The 19,164-nt window shown below is 29.9% G+C and overlaps 1 protein-coding gene across 2 annotated transcripts in view; it reads left to right on the top strand.

Moving 5' to 3' along the window:
- LOC118191077 (insulin-like peptide receptor) overlaps positions 1 to 16,718 on the top strand; it is a 586,597-nt gene extending 569,879 nt beyond the window's left edge. For both annotated transcript variants that reach the window (XM_085817406.1, XM_085817405.1), the window contains exons 24-25: positions 2,516 to 2,650; positions 14,085 to 16,718. In XM_085817406.1, the coding sequence (XP_085673532.1) occupies positions 2,516 to 2,650; positions 14,085 to 14,550 (601 nt within the window). In that variant the 3' untranslated portion in view covers positions 14,551 to 16,718. The remainder of the gene's footprint in view (positions 1 to 2,515; positions 2,651 to 14,084) is intronic.
- The last annotated feature ends 2,446 nt before the right edge of the window (positions 16,719 to 19,164 follow it).

The following is a 19,164-nucleotide window of genomic DNA, read 5'->3' as shown; positions in this document are numbered from 1 at the left end:
ATCCGGACTCGTCGGGACTTCGGTGCTTCCAGATTATTGGTTTTTCCGGATTATAAATCATCAGTTTAAATCTGGTAAGATGGCATGCTGAAGTTATGAAATAAAAATATGAAACTGTAATTTATGAAATAAAGAGCAATTATATTCTAAAAGTTATTAAAATTTACAAAAAAAGAAAAAAAAAGCATAATATTTATTTGCTTACTTTATTAAACATTTCTTTCATCATGCACATGTGTAAAGCATACATTACGCATAATCGAAATTAGAAAATGGCAACCAGAAAACTATTTCATGTGTATTCGTGATATTTATAATGACAAGGAATTTGATTTAAGTCATATCAGAGTACATCGAGATTAAATACTGCATTTAGTAAGGAATTATAAGCCAAATAAAATAAAAACATCTGCCCTGAAGATAAGAATACTGCTAACAGATCAACTTCCAGTTCATTGCGCACCATCCCCCCCCCCCGGCAGAGCAGCATGAAATTGATAAACAGATTTCGGAATGGGTAGAGAAACAAAGCATATGCCTTTATCCATTTTTTGCAGCAATTCCACTTTTTGTTTGATGGACATCGAAACATGCTTTCGCTTTGTAGATCCTTTGGTAGCTCCAGAATCGGAAGTTCTTTTTGACATAATCTAAAGTTCAAGCTTACTTTTATAAAATTGCTCTAACAGCCTGCAAAAAATAATAAGCCGGATCCAAGTAGAAGATTAAGGAACAACGCAATCTGCAACATTAACTGAAATAGATAATTAGATAATTTTAGCTTAGTTTATACCATCCATTATACATTAAACGCACATGCTTAAACGTATTATGCACATGCGTAAATGCATTTTGCGTTTATGCATGCGCAGAAAGTTTGTAGCTTTGAGGTCCGGATTAAAGGCTTTTGACTGTATTTGGTTATATTTGGTGTTTTTTCTTGCGCATGAATATGCTTATACATAGATTTATGATAAAATTAAAAATGTCCCTAACATTCTGTTCAAAAAAGCTGAAATTTTAACTGTTGACATAATCATACCACTTTATGTTAGATAAATATCTGGTATAACTGCTAAATGTAAACACATCTCATAGGGGTTTTTTGTGTGTGACAGACACATATGGGCAATTTGCATTTTATATTTTTATGTGTATCAGTTTGATGAGGTAGTTCACATTTTCAGAAATAACTTCACCAAATAAAAAATATAATTCACTAATATTGAAAGAGCAAAGCTATACTCCTCTGAGCATAATTATGTTTTCAAACCTTTATATTGCATTCAAAACTACTGCATACTTTTTGCATGTTTTTTTTCTTTTAATTTTTCAAAATGTGCAACTGTTGTACCATAGTTATCATGTTTTTATTTGAATTAATGTTTTTAATGGAATTTTTTATTGCATTTTATTAATATTATTCATCTTCATGTGCTTGAATTTATTATCTCTTATATTAGGAAATTATTCAGACTGCAAAATATAAGAAAAAACTTTCATAAGTTTATCTTTCAGTGCTAAATTTCTTAAGGTATTGCATGAATATCAATTACATAGCATAGTAAAAATTGAGATTATGTATTGTCTTCAAATAAAAAATAAATGTAAAACAATGTTGGTAAAACTGTGACTTTAACAAATAAATAATTAACTAGATTTTTTTCCTATAGAATAATATTTACTTTAAGATATAATGATAATTTTTAATTTATTGTTAAAAATGCATGATGTTTGCTCTATCTTGAAGAGTAATGATTTATTTCTCTCCATATTTATTTGACAAAGATTTCGGCTGAAAAAGGCTTTCTCTTTTCATGTTTATTTGACAAAATTTCAGTTATTGTTAATGGCTTTTTAAAGATTTTATTCCCTAAACATAATTTTAACTGCACGTTTTTTATGACATTAAAATTTTTGAAAATTGATGCTGTAACAATACAAGAGGAGTAACAATTGATCTCCAGTGTAGACCGTGGGGGAGGACCTGTGAAAGTGATCAAGAAAAACTCATTAAGGACACCTGCCTTGTCAGGTTTCCATTGGCTCATCTTGTTAGAGTAAAAAGGTGGCTATTGTCTGAGATGTGTGGGAGAGTAAGATGTGTCGTGCATTGGGAAAGCTGTTGTCTTTCTCCTTCTGTAATAATGCTTATTTTGATGAACCAAGACAGTTAGTTTAAGTTTTTAATAAATCTAAAAGGAGAAGAAGAAAATTATTAAAGAATTACTATTTCAAGAATTATTTAATGATTAATTTAAAAAGAAAATTAAGAAAGTTAAGTTTTTTAATAAATTTAAAAGACAACCTCTCTAAGTTATTTCCATTCTGGGAGTGTGACGACATTATAGTGCTGAAAGATTTGTGATTTTGTTTCTGAAAGTTAACTAAATGTGTTTAAAAAAACAGTTACTTACTGTTAAACAAAACACAACTGTTTAAACAGTTACTTAAAAAAAACTGTTACTTGTTGAAAACAATTTAGACAATTCTTATTTATTTAAATTTTCTTTAGGTCTTTTGGTATTGTTCTTTGGGAAATGGCAACAATGGCATCACAGCCATATCAAGGCTTATCTAATGAAGAAGTGCTAAAATTTGTTGTTGGTGGGAACATTATGGAAAAGCCAGAAGACTGCCCAGAAAAACTGTGAGAATTTTTTAATTATGTTTTGCTTAATTTGTCTTTTTCTTGCATATTTAAATCTTTAAAAAATCTACATAGAAAATATTTTTCTGCATGTAAAGAAGGGGTATCTGATTAACTGTACTAGTTTCAACAAATTATGGGACAGTCAGAAAACTTATAAGTTGCACAAAAGTATGATTTTCAGCTGATTTAATCATATGGTTTCTAAAATAATGTTCTATCAGTACTTGTATTTTATGTACTAAATGTAAACAAACAAAAAATCTAACTACTTCTGTTTTTCTGTTCTAATTATTATCGTCTTTTAAATTTTCATTAGTAGTGTTGCCTTGCATATTTTTTTTTTTTTTTTTTTTTTTTTTTTTTTTTTAAGATTGCTTTTTATTACTCCATTTTAATTTTCATATCATATTATTTGTATTTAATATTGCTATCCACTAGAAATCTAAAAAAAAGCTTATAATATTTTACTTTAATATGTGAAACTAGGTACTGCTGCAAATCGGTACGTTCAAATGCATGGAGACTGCATTTGGATAAATGCAAAATACATATTTGATAACACTTCACTTAAAATACTTATGTTCTGCGAAGAGAGCCATGAAACAGTTTGGGCTAAAATCCTCTTTTTATTTTTATTCATGCAAAAGGCAATAGTGTTGGAGAATTAAACTCTTTCTGCTCATTTCTCATTTTGCAAATACATATTTATAACAATATAGAGGGTGTTCACACATTTTTGTAACAATTTTGATTTTTAATAATGGAATTTAAATACAGTACAAAGACCAAAATCCGGACGTCCAATATCCGGAATGATCTAAAATCCGGAACTCAAAACCACCAACAAAGTTTTTCTCATAGGCTTTATGCATGCGCATTTGCTTCTGCCCTCTCCGTGCATAATGAAACATCTGGAGAGGCCTGATTCTTAATTTCACTTCGAAACTAAATAAAATACCTTGTTACTGAAGAAACAATCATTTTAGCATAAATTTGTACGATCAGTAATTTTGATCTGTTGCTGCGTATCTGCTTGGTACACATCTCGAACCGAAACATTCCACATAGATACATCGTTGATCTGACGAAAACATGCCAAATCATTAATTAATTATACTTTCCTTTCATCACCACATGTTTATCAAAACATGACAACTTACTTGAGTAACATGTAGCAATGCCTAAACAATTTTTTATGTTAATAATTGAATAATAAAGGAGTATGGTAACGTTTTATGTTGACATTACGCTTGGCAGTGATTACAGATTTAAGTTAAATGCGCTAAAAATGTTGACAAGGAAAAATTTACCAAAAATTTCTTTCCATATGCTTAAAATAGATTTTGTTGATGATACTCATAGACCTAAAAATTACATTTAGTGCTGTTTTAATTAAGAATAAGAATAGAGCTGTATCAGGCAGTAAGATATTTAGCGCCGGCCCTCAATAAGGCTTAAGTGTATGTAGGAATTTATTTATTCAGAAATCTGATAAGCCTTAAGCATGTGCAAAAAATAAACATAAGTATAATAAATAACTGAACTAATACAATTCAGGCTTAATTGTCTCAGTGCGCAATAGAAGCAAGACAAAATTTAACTGAACAACTTGTCGTTAGTCGCCAAGCTCATGATGCATAGCCAAATATGTATAGTGAAGGATAGCTAAATTTGATGATGATAGCCGCTAATTTTAAAGGTTTTCATATACCGCAAAACAAAAGTGAAATTTCCCAATTAACGGATTTTGCAAAGAAATGTGGAGAAACAGTAATAAATAAGATGATATAAAAGAAATTTTTATATCATGAATGGTGAAATCTGTACTGTGGTTCTAGATCCAGAAAACAGCGCTACCGTTAGTGAAGAAAGTGACAGAGAAGTTACTGAAAATGAGAAAATTTCGATTGACAAGTTAGTTCGAATTCTCGAAACAGCAGATACAGGACTTCATTATGTAACTAAACAAGAGATTACGTCTGTCTACAAAATTAAAGAGAAAGTATTAGCACAAAAAACAAAGCAACTTAAAACAACTTCATTGAAAGAAATGTTTAATAAGGTAAACAAATAAATATTAAGCTTTTTTTTTTTTTTTTTTTTTTTTTTTTTTTTTTTTTTTTTTTTTGTAAATTTTGATACCCTTTAGATCATAAACACCTCATTATTTAATAAATTGTGATTTCATATTTTTAATTTTATAATTTCTGCATGCCATTTTACTAGATTTAAACTGATGATCTATTATCGGGAAAAATCCTGAATCACCGAAGCCTCGACGAGTCCGTATTTCAGACTTTCTACTGTATTAACTTTAAAATACAGATGTGACTGGCATCAAATTGGAATAAGGTTTTATTATCATCTGCAGCATTAAAAATATTCTTTTTTTTTTTTTTTTTTTTTTTTTTTTTTTAATACACCTGAAAACAAGAAATGGATCAAAGGCTATATTTTTGCACTATTTAAAAAGAAATTCTCTTATTCAGTTATTAAAAAAAGATGTGAAAAGTATGCTTTTAATAATTCTATACATAAAATAAGTGGCATAATTAATATGAGAGGAAAGAAACATTAGAGTTTATATTTGACTGGGAAAAGGGGAAAAAATGCATAACCAACAAAGGTATGTACAGTTGTTATTAAATCTAAAGTTGCATCTCATGTTTTAAAGAAAAATACAGTCTCCCAAAGAGCTATTGAAAAATGGTTAAATATCTCTGTAGGAACTGTGAACAAAATAATAAAATCTGATTTAAAGCTAATCAAAATAAAAGAAATTTTTAAAAAATGAAGTTCGTTGCCTAACGCCAAAACATGTTTCTCAGCATAAAACTGTGTGCAGATTGCTGCGTGAAAATTATTTGGCATGTGAAAAAATGGAAATATAGTGTTACATTTCATGAGGCTTGGGTATACTAATCTGATTGGAATAGGAAAAATCGATTTACTACCAAAAAGGACTTAGTATGTTGGTTCAGAGAAAACAAGGAAAGTTTTCCTAAAGGTTTTTTGGTTGGTTATTCCTGGACTCTCTTATTATGTAAAACGTAAAATAAGGAAAGTAGAAAAAAATTCCAAAGCTAATTCGGATTACTATCAGAAATAAGTTTTAACCCCTATTTTTAAAGCAGAAATTCCATCTCAATCCAAACGATCTTCACTGTGTTAAGTTCCAACAGCATAAGGCTCTAAGCCATACCTCTAAATCTACCACTCTATTTTTTGAAAAAATGAAAAATGAAATTGGAATTGCAAACTCTTTAAATGCATGCCACCCAACTCTCCTTTGTTTCCTATGAATTACTGTGCATTTGGAAACAAGCTTTAAAACAAGCTTTTTATAAGCGGTGTCCCAAAACATTGGATGGACTCTGAAAGATTGTGAAGGAGGAGTTGAATAAAATCGACCTTGATGTTTTAAGAAAAGGACTTTTATCATGGAAATCAAGATGCAGTATGATAGTTCAACAAAAGGGCTATCAGATTGAACATATTAGAAAATAAAATTGTAAGGTTTGTTTATATATAAATCTATGTAAAATCGTTACAAAAATGTGAAGACCCGCTGTAGATCATTCATACAAGGAAAGAGAGTGGAAAATCATATTAATGTAGGCAGTTAAGTTAAATAAATAAGTAAATTGCTATTGTTTGATTTGCTTGTTTATGAATTTTTAGTTTATTTATTCAGTATATAAAAAATTACAGGCCATGTGGTAATAACAGTAGCCCCTATTTTGAAATTGGGAATTACAAAATTGAAACTGTTAGCAAATTTAAATATTTAGGATCAGAAGTTAATACTCTCAATGATTTAATGCCTGAGATCCATAGTACACAGATGCTAACCAATGCTTTTTCGGTCTAAAAAAATACTTGAAGTCTAACTTCACTAGCAGAAAAACGAAGATTTTAATTTACAAAAGCTTAATCAGACTCATTCTTTCATACTCTGCTGAGAACTGGGCAATGACAGAAAAAGCAAAAAGTATCATTTCTGTATTTGAAAGAAAAATTTTAAGAAGTATTTTTGGTGGCATAAAATGTAACAATATCTGGAGAAGAAGAACTAACTCTGAACTCTATATCTATAAATCCTTTAAAGAAATAGATATAGTAAAATACATAAGGATTCAGAGAATTAAATGGGCAGGACACTTGTGCAGAATGGATGAAAATCGAGTAACTAAAAAGATCTTCTCGGCTAGACCATTCAGCACCCGAAAAAGAGGGAGACCTAAACTTAGGTGGCTCAACTGTTTGGAAACAGACTTAAGAGTTTTTTAAATAACCAATTGGTTGTCCATGACCAGGAATAGCAGAGCTTTGAATTCAATTCTGAGGAAGGCAAGAGCCCATCCTGGTCTATCTGGCCATTGAAGAAGAAGAAAAAGATATAAAAAATTAATTACTAGATTTCACATATTTTTTACATTGATGCATTTATCCAGTTCTACTAGAGCTCCGGCAGACAAATTTCACATTTTTTCAAATTCAGATTGTGTTTTCTTATAACTGTTTCCCCCTTCTTTCATTTCTATGTGTACTTTGTGTTCTTCAGATTGGTTAATATGTGGTTCCCAGAGTCGTTTTATTTCTTAGAATGGCTGTTTTAAAAAGTAATTAAATCTGATAAAGACATGCACAGCAAAGGGAGGAGTATAGAAATGAAGGGAAGAAATGGATAAAGGAGGACATTAAATAGGAAGGTTGTCTGTAAAATCTGTGATTGAACTGAATATGTGAATATGCATTCATTTAGTTCTAAGTGTCTTTAAAATTAATTTTTCATATTATATTGCATATTCCAATAAATCCTTCAAAATATATATTCGACAAGATAAAACATGACTATTATTACACTGGTAGGAAAAATAAAAAGAACAACACTATAGATAGATGCTTTATTTTAATTAAATGAAGTTGAAAGATAATTGGTTGGTAGCGTAAGGTCAACGTCATCATATAGTCCAATGGGATTCACATTTGTTATAAAGAAATATGAAATTTTTTTTACTTGTTCTTTCAGCACATGAGGGAAACACTGCAAAGAAGTGCTTCGAATTCTGATTTCAAAACTTGTATGGATAGTTGGATAAAATTTTCCTGTGTGGAAGTTGAAAAATGTGGTTGATAAGGTATCTGACATGCATCTTCCTAATTGCATTGACAGTAGTAGAAGTAGTGAGAGTAATTAAATATGTAGTATGTAAGTACCTACACTTATGTTCCTGTTTTTCTGTACTGCGTTATAAACTGATTAACTTACACTAAGTCCCAGTAGTTTGTAATTCACTTTGAATGATAGAAGAAATTCACAGATGAATACATACACTGAGCTTGACTATTCATGTACTAATAACTCCATTTTATAACAATGAGAGAATCCCAAGGAGAGGCATTTAAGTGATGTAGTGATGTTTACAAAAGCTTTCTCTGTGAAGACACAATCTTAGACAATGAAAAAATAAAACTATCGCACGAATCTACACATTCAGACTTTCTGTTGATATGGAAAAACAATTAATATATGTGATTAATGCATAAGTATTCCCTTGTTAATCTAATGTTAGATTCCTACAGAGTTTTACTAGAGTTATGTATATAACTCTCTATGACACTCACTATGACATATTATATCACTATGACTATACTCTCACTGTGACACATTAATTATTAGGCATTCAAAAAATAATGCAATTGTATGGATCTGCATTTTCACACTTTCAGTTGGTAAAAAAACACTTGATATTATGAAGCACAGCCAGTGGCGTAGCGAGCATAACTGGTGCCCGGGGCAAAATACCTTTTTAGCGCCCCCCAAAAAAACACAGTAATATTATGTATAGAATATATTCATAATAAGAAAATAATGCAAATAATAATAAAATACTGTAAAATATATTGTTTCGTTATTTTCTTCCTTCACGTTCGTACGAGGTTCGTGTCGATTTGGAGTGAATAACGATTACAGCACTTGATGGAATATCGAAACACACTTTATTTACCAATATTAATCAGGACAGCTCCAAAACACTTTTACAGTCATCGAAGATCTACTATAAACACGCTGGACCAATCAGCGGCACAGCCTTCACAATGTCAGGCAATAACAGTGGAAACAGCTTCACTGCAAAGCACCAGAGTACAGCTCTCGACTCTGCTCGGTTGTTCTCGGAACTTCACGTACTCTCAAGACTCCACACTACAGCTTGCGATGCACTCGACGACACACAGGGCACAGCTCCTGACTCTTCGGTTTAGTCGTTCCCGGAGCACAATACACTCTCTCGACGATGCACTAACCGCGACACACTAAAATATTCTTTCGGTGCACTCGGCACTCGCTGACCGACTGTTAATTCGATCGAATCCGCATGGGCTAACTGACTCAATACTGACAAGACACTAAATAACTGACTGCGGACCAGCAGGGTTTATATAGCTTTCGGCTTACATTCTGGGCTAAACCGGTAAGAATTCTTTCCAGAAGGCTCTCCATCTGTCCATGGCATATAGCAAATTTTGTCGCCAAATGGGCTATATCTCGCCAAATGTGGCAACCCTGCCTTCCTTGCTATTTTATGGCAACCCTAAAACTTTGTAACCCTAAACTGCTTTTCAGGGAAGCCATCTTACCGCGCCTGTACATTTCGTAACAATATTATTAAGAATAGTCACTACCTAACTACACTCGCATTGGATTTGGAAATATACGTATCGGCAGAAAAATCACACATACGATGATCTAGAATTAGTTAAAAAGGTATTATCTATTTTACATATTTGTATAATTGTTTTTAAAAAAGTACAATTTTTAAATAATTAAAAGTTTAATATATATTATAGATAAGTAGAGATATATTTATTAATAATAATATAATAATACAATTAATTACTATGTATGCATTTTTCTTGCCATTGGATGAAGCAAATTTATCAATTACTTCATCATAGTCGATCATTTCAAATTTTTCTCTTTCCACATTGAAAAATGCTAGATTACTTAGGGGATCTTGTTCCATCGTTGATTATAAATATATCGAAATTAGTTTTAATAGTAAGGAATATTTGAAATGCGTCTCTTAGGTTTGAAAAACCATTTTCTCCATAGATCTGTAATAGAGTTCTAGATTTAGTGTCTTTTCTACTGCAGAGTAACATTTTGCAATCACATTCCCTGCTCAAAATAATTAGAGGATATTATTATGGTATAAAATAACCATATAATCGGCAACCTTTTTAACAAAAGAAAATAGAAGAGATTATAAAGGAAAATTATAACATTTACAAAGTTGGGAATGTGCAAATTTAGTCTGTGACGATGAAAACTGTGTGTTTTAGATAAGGAGTAAAGAGCGACGTGCAGCATTCCTTTTGTAGAAGGAGATTAAAAACAATTGGCACGCTTTGAATGCTTTGGAGCAGTGAATATACGATGTCTCAGCAAGATGACTAATCGGTAGAATTGGTAGCCAGAAAGGCCATCAGTCGTTTACAGGAGAGTCAAACACAATCCATTCTAGCGGAAGCTTTAGGAGTTTCCCAAAACGTAATTTCCAGATTATGGAATCGGTTTTTGGAAACTGGATATGTTTGAGAAATTTGTAACAATGTCGTGTTATCGTTTTAAAACAAAAAGCGGAAGCTATACGTGCATTACGGTAAAAAAAAAAAAAAAAAAAAAAATTAGAGAAATAAAGTGGTCAGAAAGAACATTTTTTATGCGGAGATATTTGGTTGATATACTGCAAACATTTTATTACACATTTTATCAGACAAATCGAGAAAATAAGTAATTAATTAGATTACAATAATTATTAATTTTAAATATATTTTCCAGAAATCGATCAAAATAAAAACTGAAATTTTCCGGAAAATATGGTTTGGAGACCATTTTGGCGCCCTTCTGAGAGTGGCGCCTGGGGCATTATACACTCCCTTGCCCCCCTCTTGCTACGCCACTGAGCACAGCACAGATGCATGATCAGAAAAATGATGATCAGTAATGCTCTTAGATGCACATCACCATTGTGGGTGAAAAATGAATAATTTTTTTCACCTCATGTATCCAATATTGAAAAATGCCTGTAATGATTGAACTAATAGTCGCATAAGCATAAATTTTGCACCTATCCCTTCATGTTCTCTTAAAACTAAACTCAGTGGCTTAACATCCCTAATGGGCCTGCAGTGCCCGAAGTCTGCTTTCTTGATCGTGGGCCCCTGCGTGCATAACCAAATGCCCTGAACAAGCTTGTTGCAGGTCCCCAAGTGTTTAGTCCCCAAGCGAACTTGGTACTCATTTTATCGACCCAAGTGATGGACATCAAGGAATGAAAGGTTGAGTCGACCTTGCCCAGCCCTGGAATCGAACCCCGGACCTATGGTGCTGCTGCGCCACCGGGCCTATTCATGTTCTCTTACTTAATCCAATAATTTAAAATTTATTACTAAAATCATAAAAAATCCAGTAAATACAACTGTTTGCTGTGGAGCACAAAAAACACATGTCCTGCTCATTCAGAGATCATATTAGGAATATTAGGACACTGATTTGCATCACTGCAGCCCTCATCTAGCACTCTGCAAGAGTTTCAAGGTGCTATTCGTCATGAATACATTTTATTACCACAAGAACTCCTAGACAATGTAACACAATATCAGCAAAACTTGTTTCAGTCAGGTGTGACCACATATTGTATTAAATTTTTTCTATGTAAATCCAATAGGCTATAGCACCGGTTTTTCCCTTACTCTATATCACATTTCGTATTTTCTACTTTAATTTTTCACCGAAATATACAATTTTGTATTTTAATGATATGTCAGGCTTGATGAAATAAAAGTCTTGTGCAAGTTCATGTTCTTAGCAGCAAAATCATTCAAGTTACATGAGACTATTTTAATTGTTTCTTTAATTTGTTCCACTAGCATAATTCAAGATGTTAAAAGTGGCATATTAATAGTATTTCATTTTTAATTTTTTAATTAATAAATTAATCAGTGTTACTTCAATATGTTAAAAATTAGTAGGTTTACAATTTTTCACTTGAATTTGGTCTATATTTTATCAGAAATCCTTAATAGCTTTTGAAAAGTTCAGCAAAGTAGAAACAGAAAATCAGAATTTTTGTAATGAAAATGCTTATTTTGCCCATACGTTCTAGATTATTCACCCAATCAACAGTGTCTTTCAAACTTTAGTGATTTTCAAACAGAAATGTGATTTTCCTACTAGCAGTTATATGATGAGATGGTTAAAATGCTTAGTCATTAATGCCACAGGTTGCGAAATTTAGTTCCCAGTTTCATGTTTTCCTACAGGGATTAAATGCACTCACAGATATGTTGGAGAAAATACATTGCCATAGGATGGGATTATATTGAAAAATAATATCTGGTTCACCTAGTATTGTTTCTTATATTTTTACTATGAGAGTTTTTATATCTCTCATTACAGTCTGCAATTTTGCAATGTAAAGAGTGATCAGTTGCTTGCACTTTTGGCAGTATATAAATGGATGGTACAACTCTGATATACGCCCTAATTTCACCAAATGTGGTGATATGTGTTCTGTGCTGCTTTTGGGCGCGATTGCATGTTGTATGGCAACCCTGTTGACATTGAAAAATCTTTCGCTGGAGCCTGTTGGTTCGCGTCATGCTTGTTGGTTTGTTGGTTCGCGTCTGTGTCTGAGAAGATAAGGGGGAAAGATAAAATGGAAGTTGTTGAAGTTTGGCAAAAATAAATCAATGTAGCCATACTGTTGAGGGGCAGTGGGTATTTGGAGGTGTGGAAAGAGAGTCTGGGAGATTATTTTTAGTGGCTGTGCATGATAGAAGTAGGGATTTGGGATTATTTGTGATTTTATTTATTTGTGAACCATAGTATGAATTTTCTGGATAGTGTGTCTGGCTGTCATATAAATACGATAGTGATTACGTGGCGGCACGAAATTGGTATTTCTGCTGTTCAAAAAAGCATTCATTTATGGTAAGTGCATTTTATTTTATTCTTGTTCTTATTTTGTAGAATGTTATGTTCATTGTTTTTTTAGTATGAATTTCTGTCATTATTGTTTTTTTTAATTGTTTGAAATTTATTTTTTCAATTAGTGTGTAGTGTCTAGATTGTGCAATTCATAGATGTTTTTTAAAGTTGAAACAGAACGCTGTGTACATGGTATTCTTTGAAATTTATTGTTGTTACGTTAATTTATTAAAGCGAGGTGTGCATAGTTTGTAGATTTGTTCGTTGCGTAGATTTTTTTTTTTAAGTTAAAACATATCGCTGTGTACATGTATTCTTGTAAAATATTTTTGGTTAGAAACTTTACGTTTTTGCTATCTAAATTTTTTGTTTCAGATTTTTAGCTTAAATTGTGTGTTTGAAAGTAGCTTTTGCATGTGCGAAAACCACGTTTTTGGAGACATTTTAGGCTTAAGGTTCAAAATGTAAAAAAAAAAAAAAAAAAAAAAAAATTAGATAGTAAAATGGCAGCGTGGAGTTTCTTGCCAAAAATGTTTGGCGAGAAATTTGGCGGCTGGAGGGTGCATATCAGAGTAGTTCCAAATAGATTTACTGAGTGATAAGCATGAACATCTACACAAAGCAGTATTGATTTTCTCACTATTTACAATTATAAGTAACGTCATTTGTTGTCATCTACTGTTTAACTGAAACAGAAGACACAGAGACCAATTAAACATTAGTACTTATTTCATCTATTTGTGAAGGTTAAGTATGTGCATCAGTAATCACTAATATAAACACTAATCCCTTTCTTCTGCTGTCCTAAGGTTCCTGAAATGCTTTTCCTTAATTTTTATTTTATGTAGTAATTTGAATAGTGTTTACATTTACATTAGTGTTATATAGCCACATTCAATGATTTTATGTTATGAATAGTTGAGCAATGGTTGGTTATGAATAGTTGAGTTTAATGTTTTATTTGCATGCAAATATATATGTTTCTCTATTTTCAAAATCTTATTGCATTGTAATGTTTAGTTTGAAATAGTGTATAGCTTCTAAGCTATGGATTGTATTGACAAGTACAAAGGACCACATATCAACTTTCATTGGCAACTTTAAAACAGTAGTTCTACTGTTTGTAAGCAATAGCTAGATTTCTAACTTAATTTTATGTAATTTAATAAGTTGTGTCTTATTAATGCTGTCAATAGATTTAATTACTTATGTTATTCCTCACTATAGTAATATGGAACATTTCACCCATATCTGCTAATCATGTACATCTCTTTTATTGTTGCACAAAATTTCATATATATTTGCCAGTTTCTTTGCTGAGCAAATGCATGTGACATAAAAGCTGGACTATTTCTTTTTATTCTTAAAAACGGGAGTTTATATGACATATGCATTGTAAAAATTAAAATTTTCATAATTAATATCTTTCCCTAGGTATACATTAATGCTTATGTGCTGGCACAAAAATCCTAAAGCTCGTCCTACATTCATAGAAATTATTGAAATGTTACTTCCAGAGGTCACATCAAAGTTCCATAAATATTCGTATTACTTTACTCAGTACCGTTTGATGAATACTGACAATGAAGACTCAGCTACCCCTAGTACACCTTTACGATCTGCTCGTGAAGATATTTTAAATGAGCAGCAAGAATATAAATATTTTCCTAGTGCAACACAATTACCTGAAGAAATTACCAGTTCCCATGAACAATGTGATATAGGGCAATCAGCTTCATTTGGAACCAGAACATTCAGTGCCACTTCTAATGAAGGAAGCAAAGGAATTTCTGTTACTTATTCCGATGGAAGCAAGGGTAGCAAAATCAGTAGCATGTCTAATGGAAGCCTATCTAATGGGCATCTAAATGCAAACTATAACAGAGCTACTGAATGCTGATCATTTATGAAGCAAAAGACTTGTATTCAACATATTGTTGATATAGCAAATCGCTAACTTTACGAATATCATTATGTAATGCACCTTTGTTAAAACAAATATTAAGTGCCACAATTTCTAGAAATGCTTTTAAGGTGAAATGATTTTATAAATTTAGATTATGACATTGCATTTAATGGCTGTAGCAGAGTTTTTCCTTATACTATATGTGTTATAATGGAAAAGGATTAGATGTGGATTTTCATAGCTGAAAAATGTGTTTTATTATGAAATCAGTTAAAATTATTTATAAGCAGTGTAAATCAAACTAAATTTTTTATCAATAAGCAAGGTTTACAAATTATTTACTAAAACTTTGCAAATATTTAACTTAATAGCTATTCTTAAAGTAAAAATATGTGTTTTGTGTAAATAATTAAAGTAACTGCTTTCTGCATGTTAGTATCAATTATAAAAAATCTATGAACATTTTTCACATGTTTAAAATTGTATTGTAGATCTTATTGTTTGTGACAGTGATATTAGCAGAATGTGATTGTTGACAGTTTTAAGGCTATGCAGCATAGATACATGTTATCATCTATTTTAGAACAATGTGATATTTCACTTTTCATATTCATGTTTTTAGTCACTTTTATTTAATTTTCAGTCAGTTAACTTTTATTTAATGTGTGTGTATAAATGAAATTATTTGCTTATATAATTAACTCTAACGCAATTTCAAATGTATAATATTATTAAATGTATTAAATGAAATGTACTTTTATCAACTGACTATTTCAAAATAATAAAAATATACAATACTTATTTTTCACCTAAAAAAGCAAATGGGTATTATTGTATTATAAAAAATTAATAACTTTTCGTGTGGAAATAGCATATATTGTGTCAAAGTGTTACTATTGTGTTCATAACATTAGAATATAATCCAGTTTCTATAATTTTATGTATTAATAAATATGCTATACATTAATAAATATGTCATACTTTAAAAAATGCATCATTTATTGCTTAATGCAGGAAACTATAAATCTGTTTATGAAAATTAAATGTATAAAATATTGGTACTTTTTTGCAAGTTTGGCTTTGTGATGTAAGTTAGTAAAAGCATTCAACAGATTGCAAAATTTATATTGTCTGGCAACCTTTTTTAAAGTTCATTTATTAAATTTATTTTATACAAACTTACTTGAATTTAATAGATATTGTTACTTATTAAAATTTTGTATAGAATATTCTATTTTTGAAGAAAGTTTTATACTTTAAAAATATTATTTATACTACTTGTCTTCTTCAATTTTAAAATTAAAATGTTTTCTAAATATATTTATCTATCATTTAGTTATTTTATAAACTTCATGAAGTAAATTGTTTATATATATATATATATATATATATATATATATAATTCTGAATGCTGTGCCTAAACAGTATGAACAGTAGTGTGAAGATATTGAAGAAAAGCAGCTGCTGTGTACTTAACAGAAATGATAAAATAGCCATTAACAAAAATTTGCAGTTTCAAATTAAAGTTATTTTTAAAGCATTGATTAAAGCATTTTCCCCCCTTATTGTGACATTTTATCATTCTGCACTTCATGACATATAATTAATTTTAAATATAACTATTATTGTAAATTTGTTTCATTTAGAAGTGAAACTTTTTGCTAGAATATTTGTAGTTTTATGTTTAAATATGATATTAACTTAAAAACTATCATAAATGATTATGTTCATGAAATCATTTTTCTAAATTATATTCATACAATATGTGTTTATATGTTAGTTCGTTTTAAGTATTTGTGAAATTCATTAATTATATTTTTTATAAAATAAGCACATTTGTAAATTATAAGAAAAACTCAATATTTAAAATATTGCAATTAAAAAATATTAGAAATGGTACTGTGAGTAAATGTTTTTTGTACAATTTTTCTAAACATTCATTAAATGTCATGTGTTGTTTTATAAGTGACTGCAACTAAATGTTTATAAATATCCAATTTTGTACTTAACATTAATTCTTATAGCTAATTTTTTTTAGCTGTCACTAGCAGAAATTTTCTTCAGATGTATGTCAGTTATATTTTAAATATTATGTATTTAGATGAGAAGTTTTATATGTTGTACATTGCAATACATGTCAGATAAACATTTTTCTCCCTGCCTCTCTTTAATATAAAATTATTTAAAAATTAGCAACAGCTTTCACAAGTGAGTGATTTAAAATAATTGATAACCTAGAGCTGTCTTCTACATAATGAAATTGCATGACTACAAAGAAAAATTATTTGCAAATCGAAAATTTCATTGTTTAACACATAATTTAAATGTTGAATTAACATATGAATGTGAAATGTATGCTTTTAGTTCGGAAGTTAAACAAACTCTATTTTAATTTAGAGTTTTGAAACTTCAAAGAGAAATTAAATGCATAATCTGCATATTTAAATTTGAGATAAATTTATAAAACTATATGACCCAAAATAAAATTTTCTACAGCATAACTTATAATCATGCATTTATGAAACATTGAATATACAATTAAGAAGGAGTAATTTTTTTAAAGTCTGATCTCCTTAAAATTCTGTTTCATCTAATGTTATGTTATTGTTCTCCTACACAGACATAAAATTTTCTGAAATCATTGTCTTGATTATTATGGAAGTATTCAAGGTATGTGTTCTTGATGGGAATGAGTAAGTTTTATGAAGCATTTTCTGAGGGAAACAGACTTATATTTACTTACATTGTATTAAAAAGTCATCAAAACACCCGTACATGAATTGAACAAAATTGCTGATATTCAATGATAGTTTCTGTCAGGATTTATCACCATGCCTACAGTTGAACTCAAATTTATCTGTTAAATCAAAATCGCAATTTATTTTTAATTGCAATTTATTAATTCTGACTATTTCAGTTTTATATTTTCACAAAATATATACTTTAAAAACATAGTTTATGCAGAAAAATTATCTTCAAAATTCGTTCTATCTTCATAGTAATTAAAAATTTCGATTGCTGCACAAATCTAAATATAAGGTAATTTTTCGTATTGCACAAACTACATGCATTCGTTGCATTATTAATCAAATAAGAATATATAACAAAAATTTGTGATAAACTGAACATTGATGCATATATTTTTGTTTCAGGAACAGGAATTAAAATATTCTTTGTGGTAGGAAATTGTGTTGTCTTTTTTCAATATATATATATATATATATATATATTACAATTAATTTTAATTTAAAGAAACATTGAAATATAAATGAAAAATTATTAATTGCTCTATAAGGTTATCTGGATTTTATTTTGTTGCACAATTAGTACAGGAATGATTACTGATTTGTTTTAAAAACTGACATTTACTATCAATATAGCTGAAAAATTAAAAGATAAATATTGTGCATGTTACTGCACTATGATGTAAAAATAAAATTATATAAATAATTCTGCAAATTTATTTCAAGACTATAAAATTAGTTTTCTGACAATGAGCATGAATTACTTAGAATATTGAGAAGAAATATTGGAAAATGTTAATTATTTCATTAATGGATGCTGGTGCAAAACATTTTCAGAATATACCTAATATAGCATGTTCTAATATTTTCTGCAGAATAGTCTGAAAAAGTATTAAAAATTCAGAGAAAATTCTCTCAGAGTTTAAAGAATATTTGAAATAAGGGAAATTACAAAGTTTTTTCTTATCTTCACATGAAGCACTTTTACTTCTTTGGAAATAACAGAATAAAATTTAGATTCATTTTAATGTACTAAACTTGTCTTCACAACTCTGCTTTTATGTCTTTAAGTACTTTTTTACGGGAACTACATGAAGAAAAGTGCCTTAGAGTGGATGAAGTTAAGAGGAAACCTCTCAACTACTTTTTACAATAACTAGCTAATGACTGAAATTAAAGAATTAAATATAGGATAGCAGAGGCTTCCATATTCTTTGGGAAAAGAACTTTGCATTTATATTTTTGATCCAGTCTAGTAACCTCATGAAATATTTCTGTTTAAAAATGAGAAGGTTGGAAATCCTCAGTTACGATTATTGGCGGCTGTACAGATTTTTAAAGCAAAATAAATCCTCAGCTCAGTATGTATTATTATTATTTAATATATTGAATAATTTAAGTTTTATAAATACACTCATCTTTCTTATATATACTAGTTGGAAAAGCTGTAAAGAATCCAGTGCCTTTTTTGACTCTTTGCATGATCTTACTAGCTAATTTTATTTAAGGATTATTTTTTCCATAATCCATATCTTTTTAAAAAATTTTCAGTCGAGAACAACTTCATGTACCTGATATCTGTTTGCATAGAAGATTTTACACTCATGTCCATAAATTAAGGATAATTCAGAGTCACGCGGAAATTGAACTCTAAAATAAATATATCACCTGTAAAATCACTAGACACATCTTCAAGAATCATATGCAAATTTCAGGAAGTAACCAGATGACACCGATGGTACGTCACAATGACGAGAGTGATATATAAGGAATACAGGCAAAGAAGTAAAATTGTTCGCAGGCACTTTATAAGCATTTGAGTGCAATAACCAAATAGTTATGACACAAAGGACGCATTTTGATG

This window comes from Stegodyphus dumicola, chromosome 5 (genome assembly GCF_044657685.1).
Source record: "Stegodyphus dumicola isolate Sdum_Otavi_A_Nest chromosome 5, ASM4465768v1".
NCBI classification, from domain to species: Eukaryota; Metazoa; Arthropoda; class Arachnida; order Araneae; family Eresidae; genus Stegodyphus; species Stegodyphus dumicola.
The sequence above is the reverse complement of the archived record's forward strand: the minus strand, read 5'-3'. Positions and strand labels throughout refer to the sequence as shown.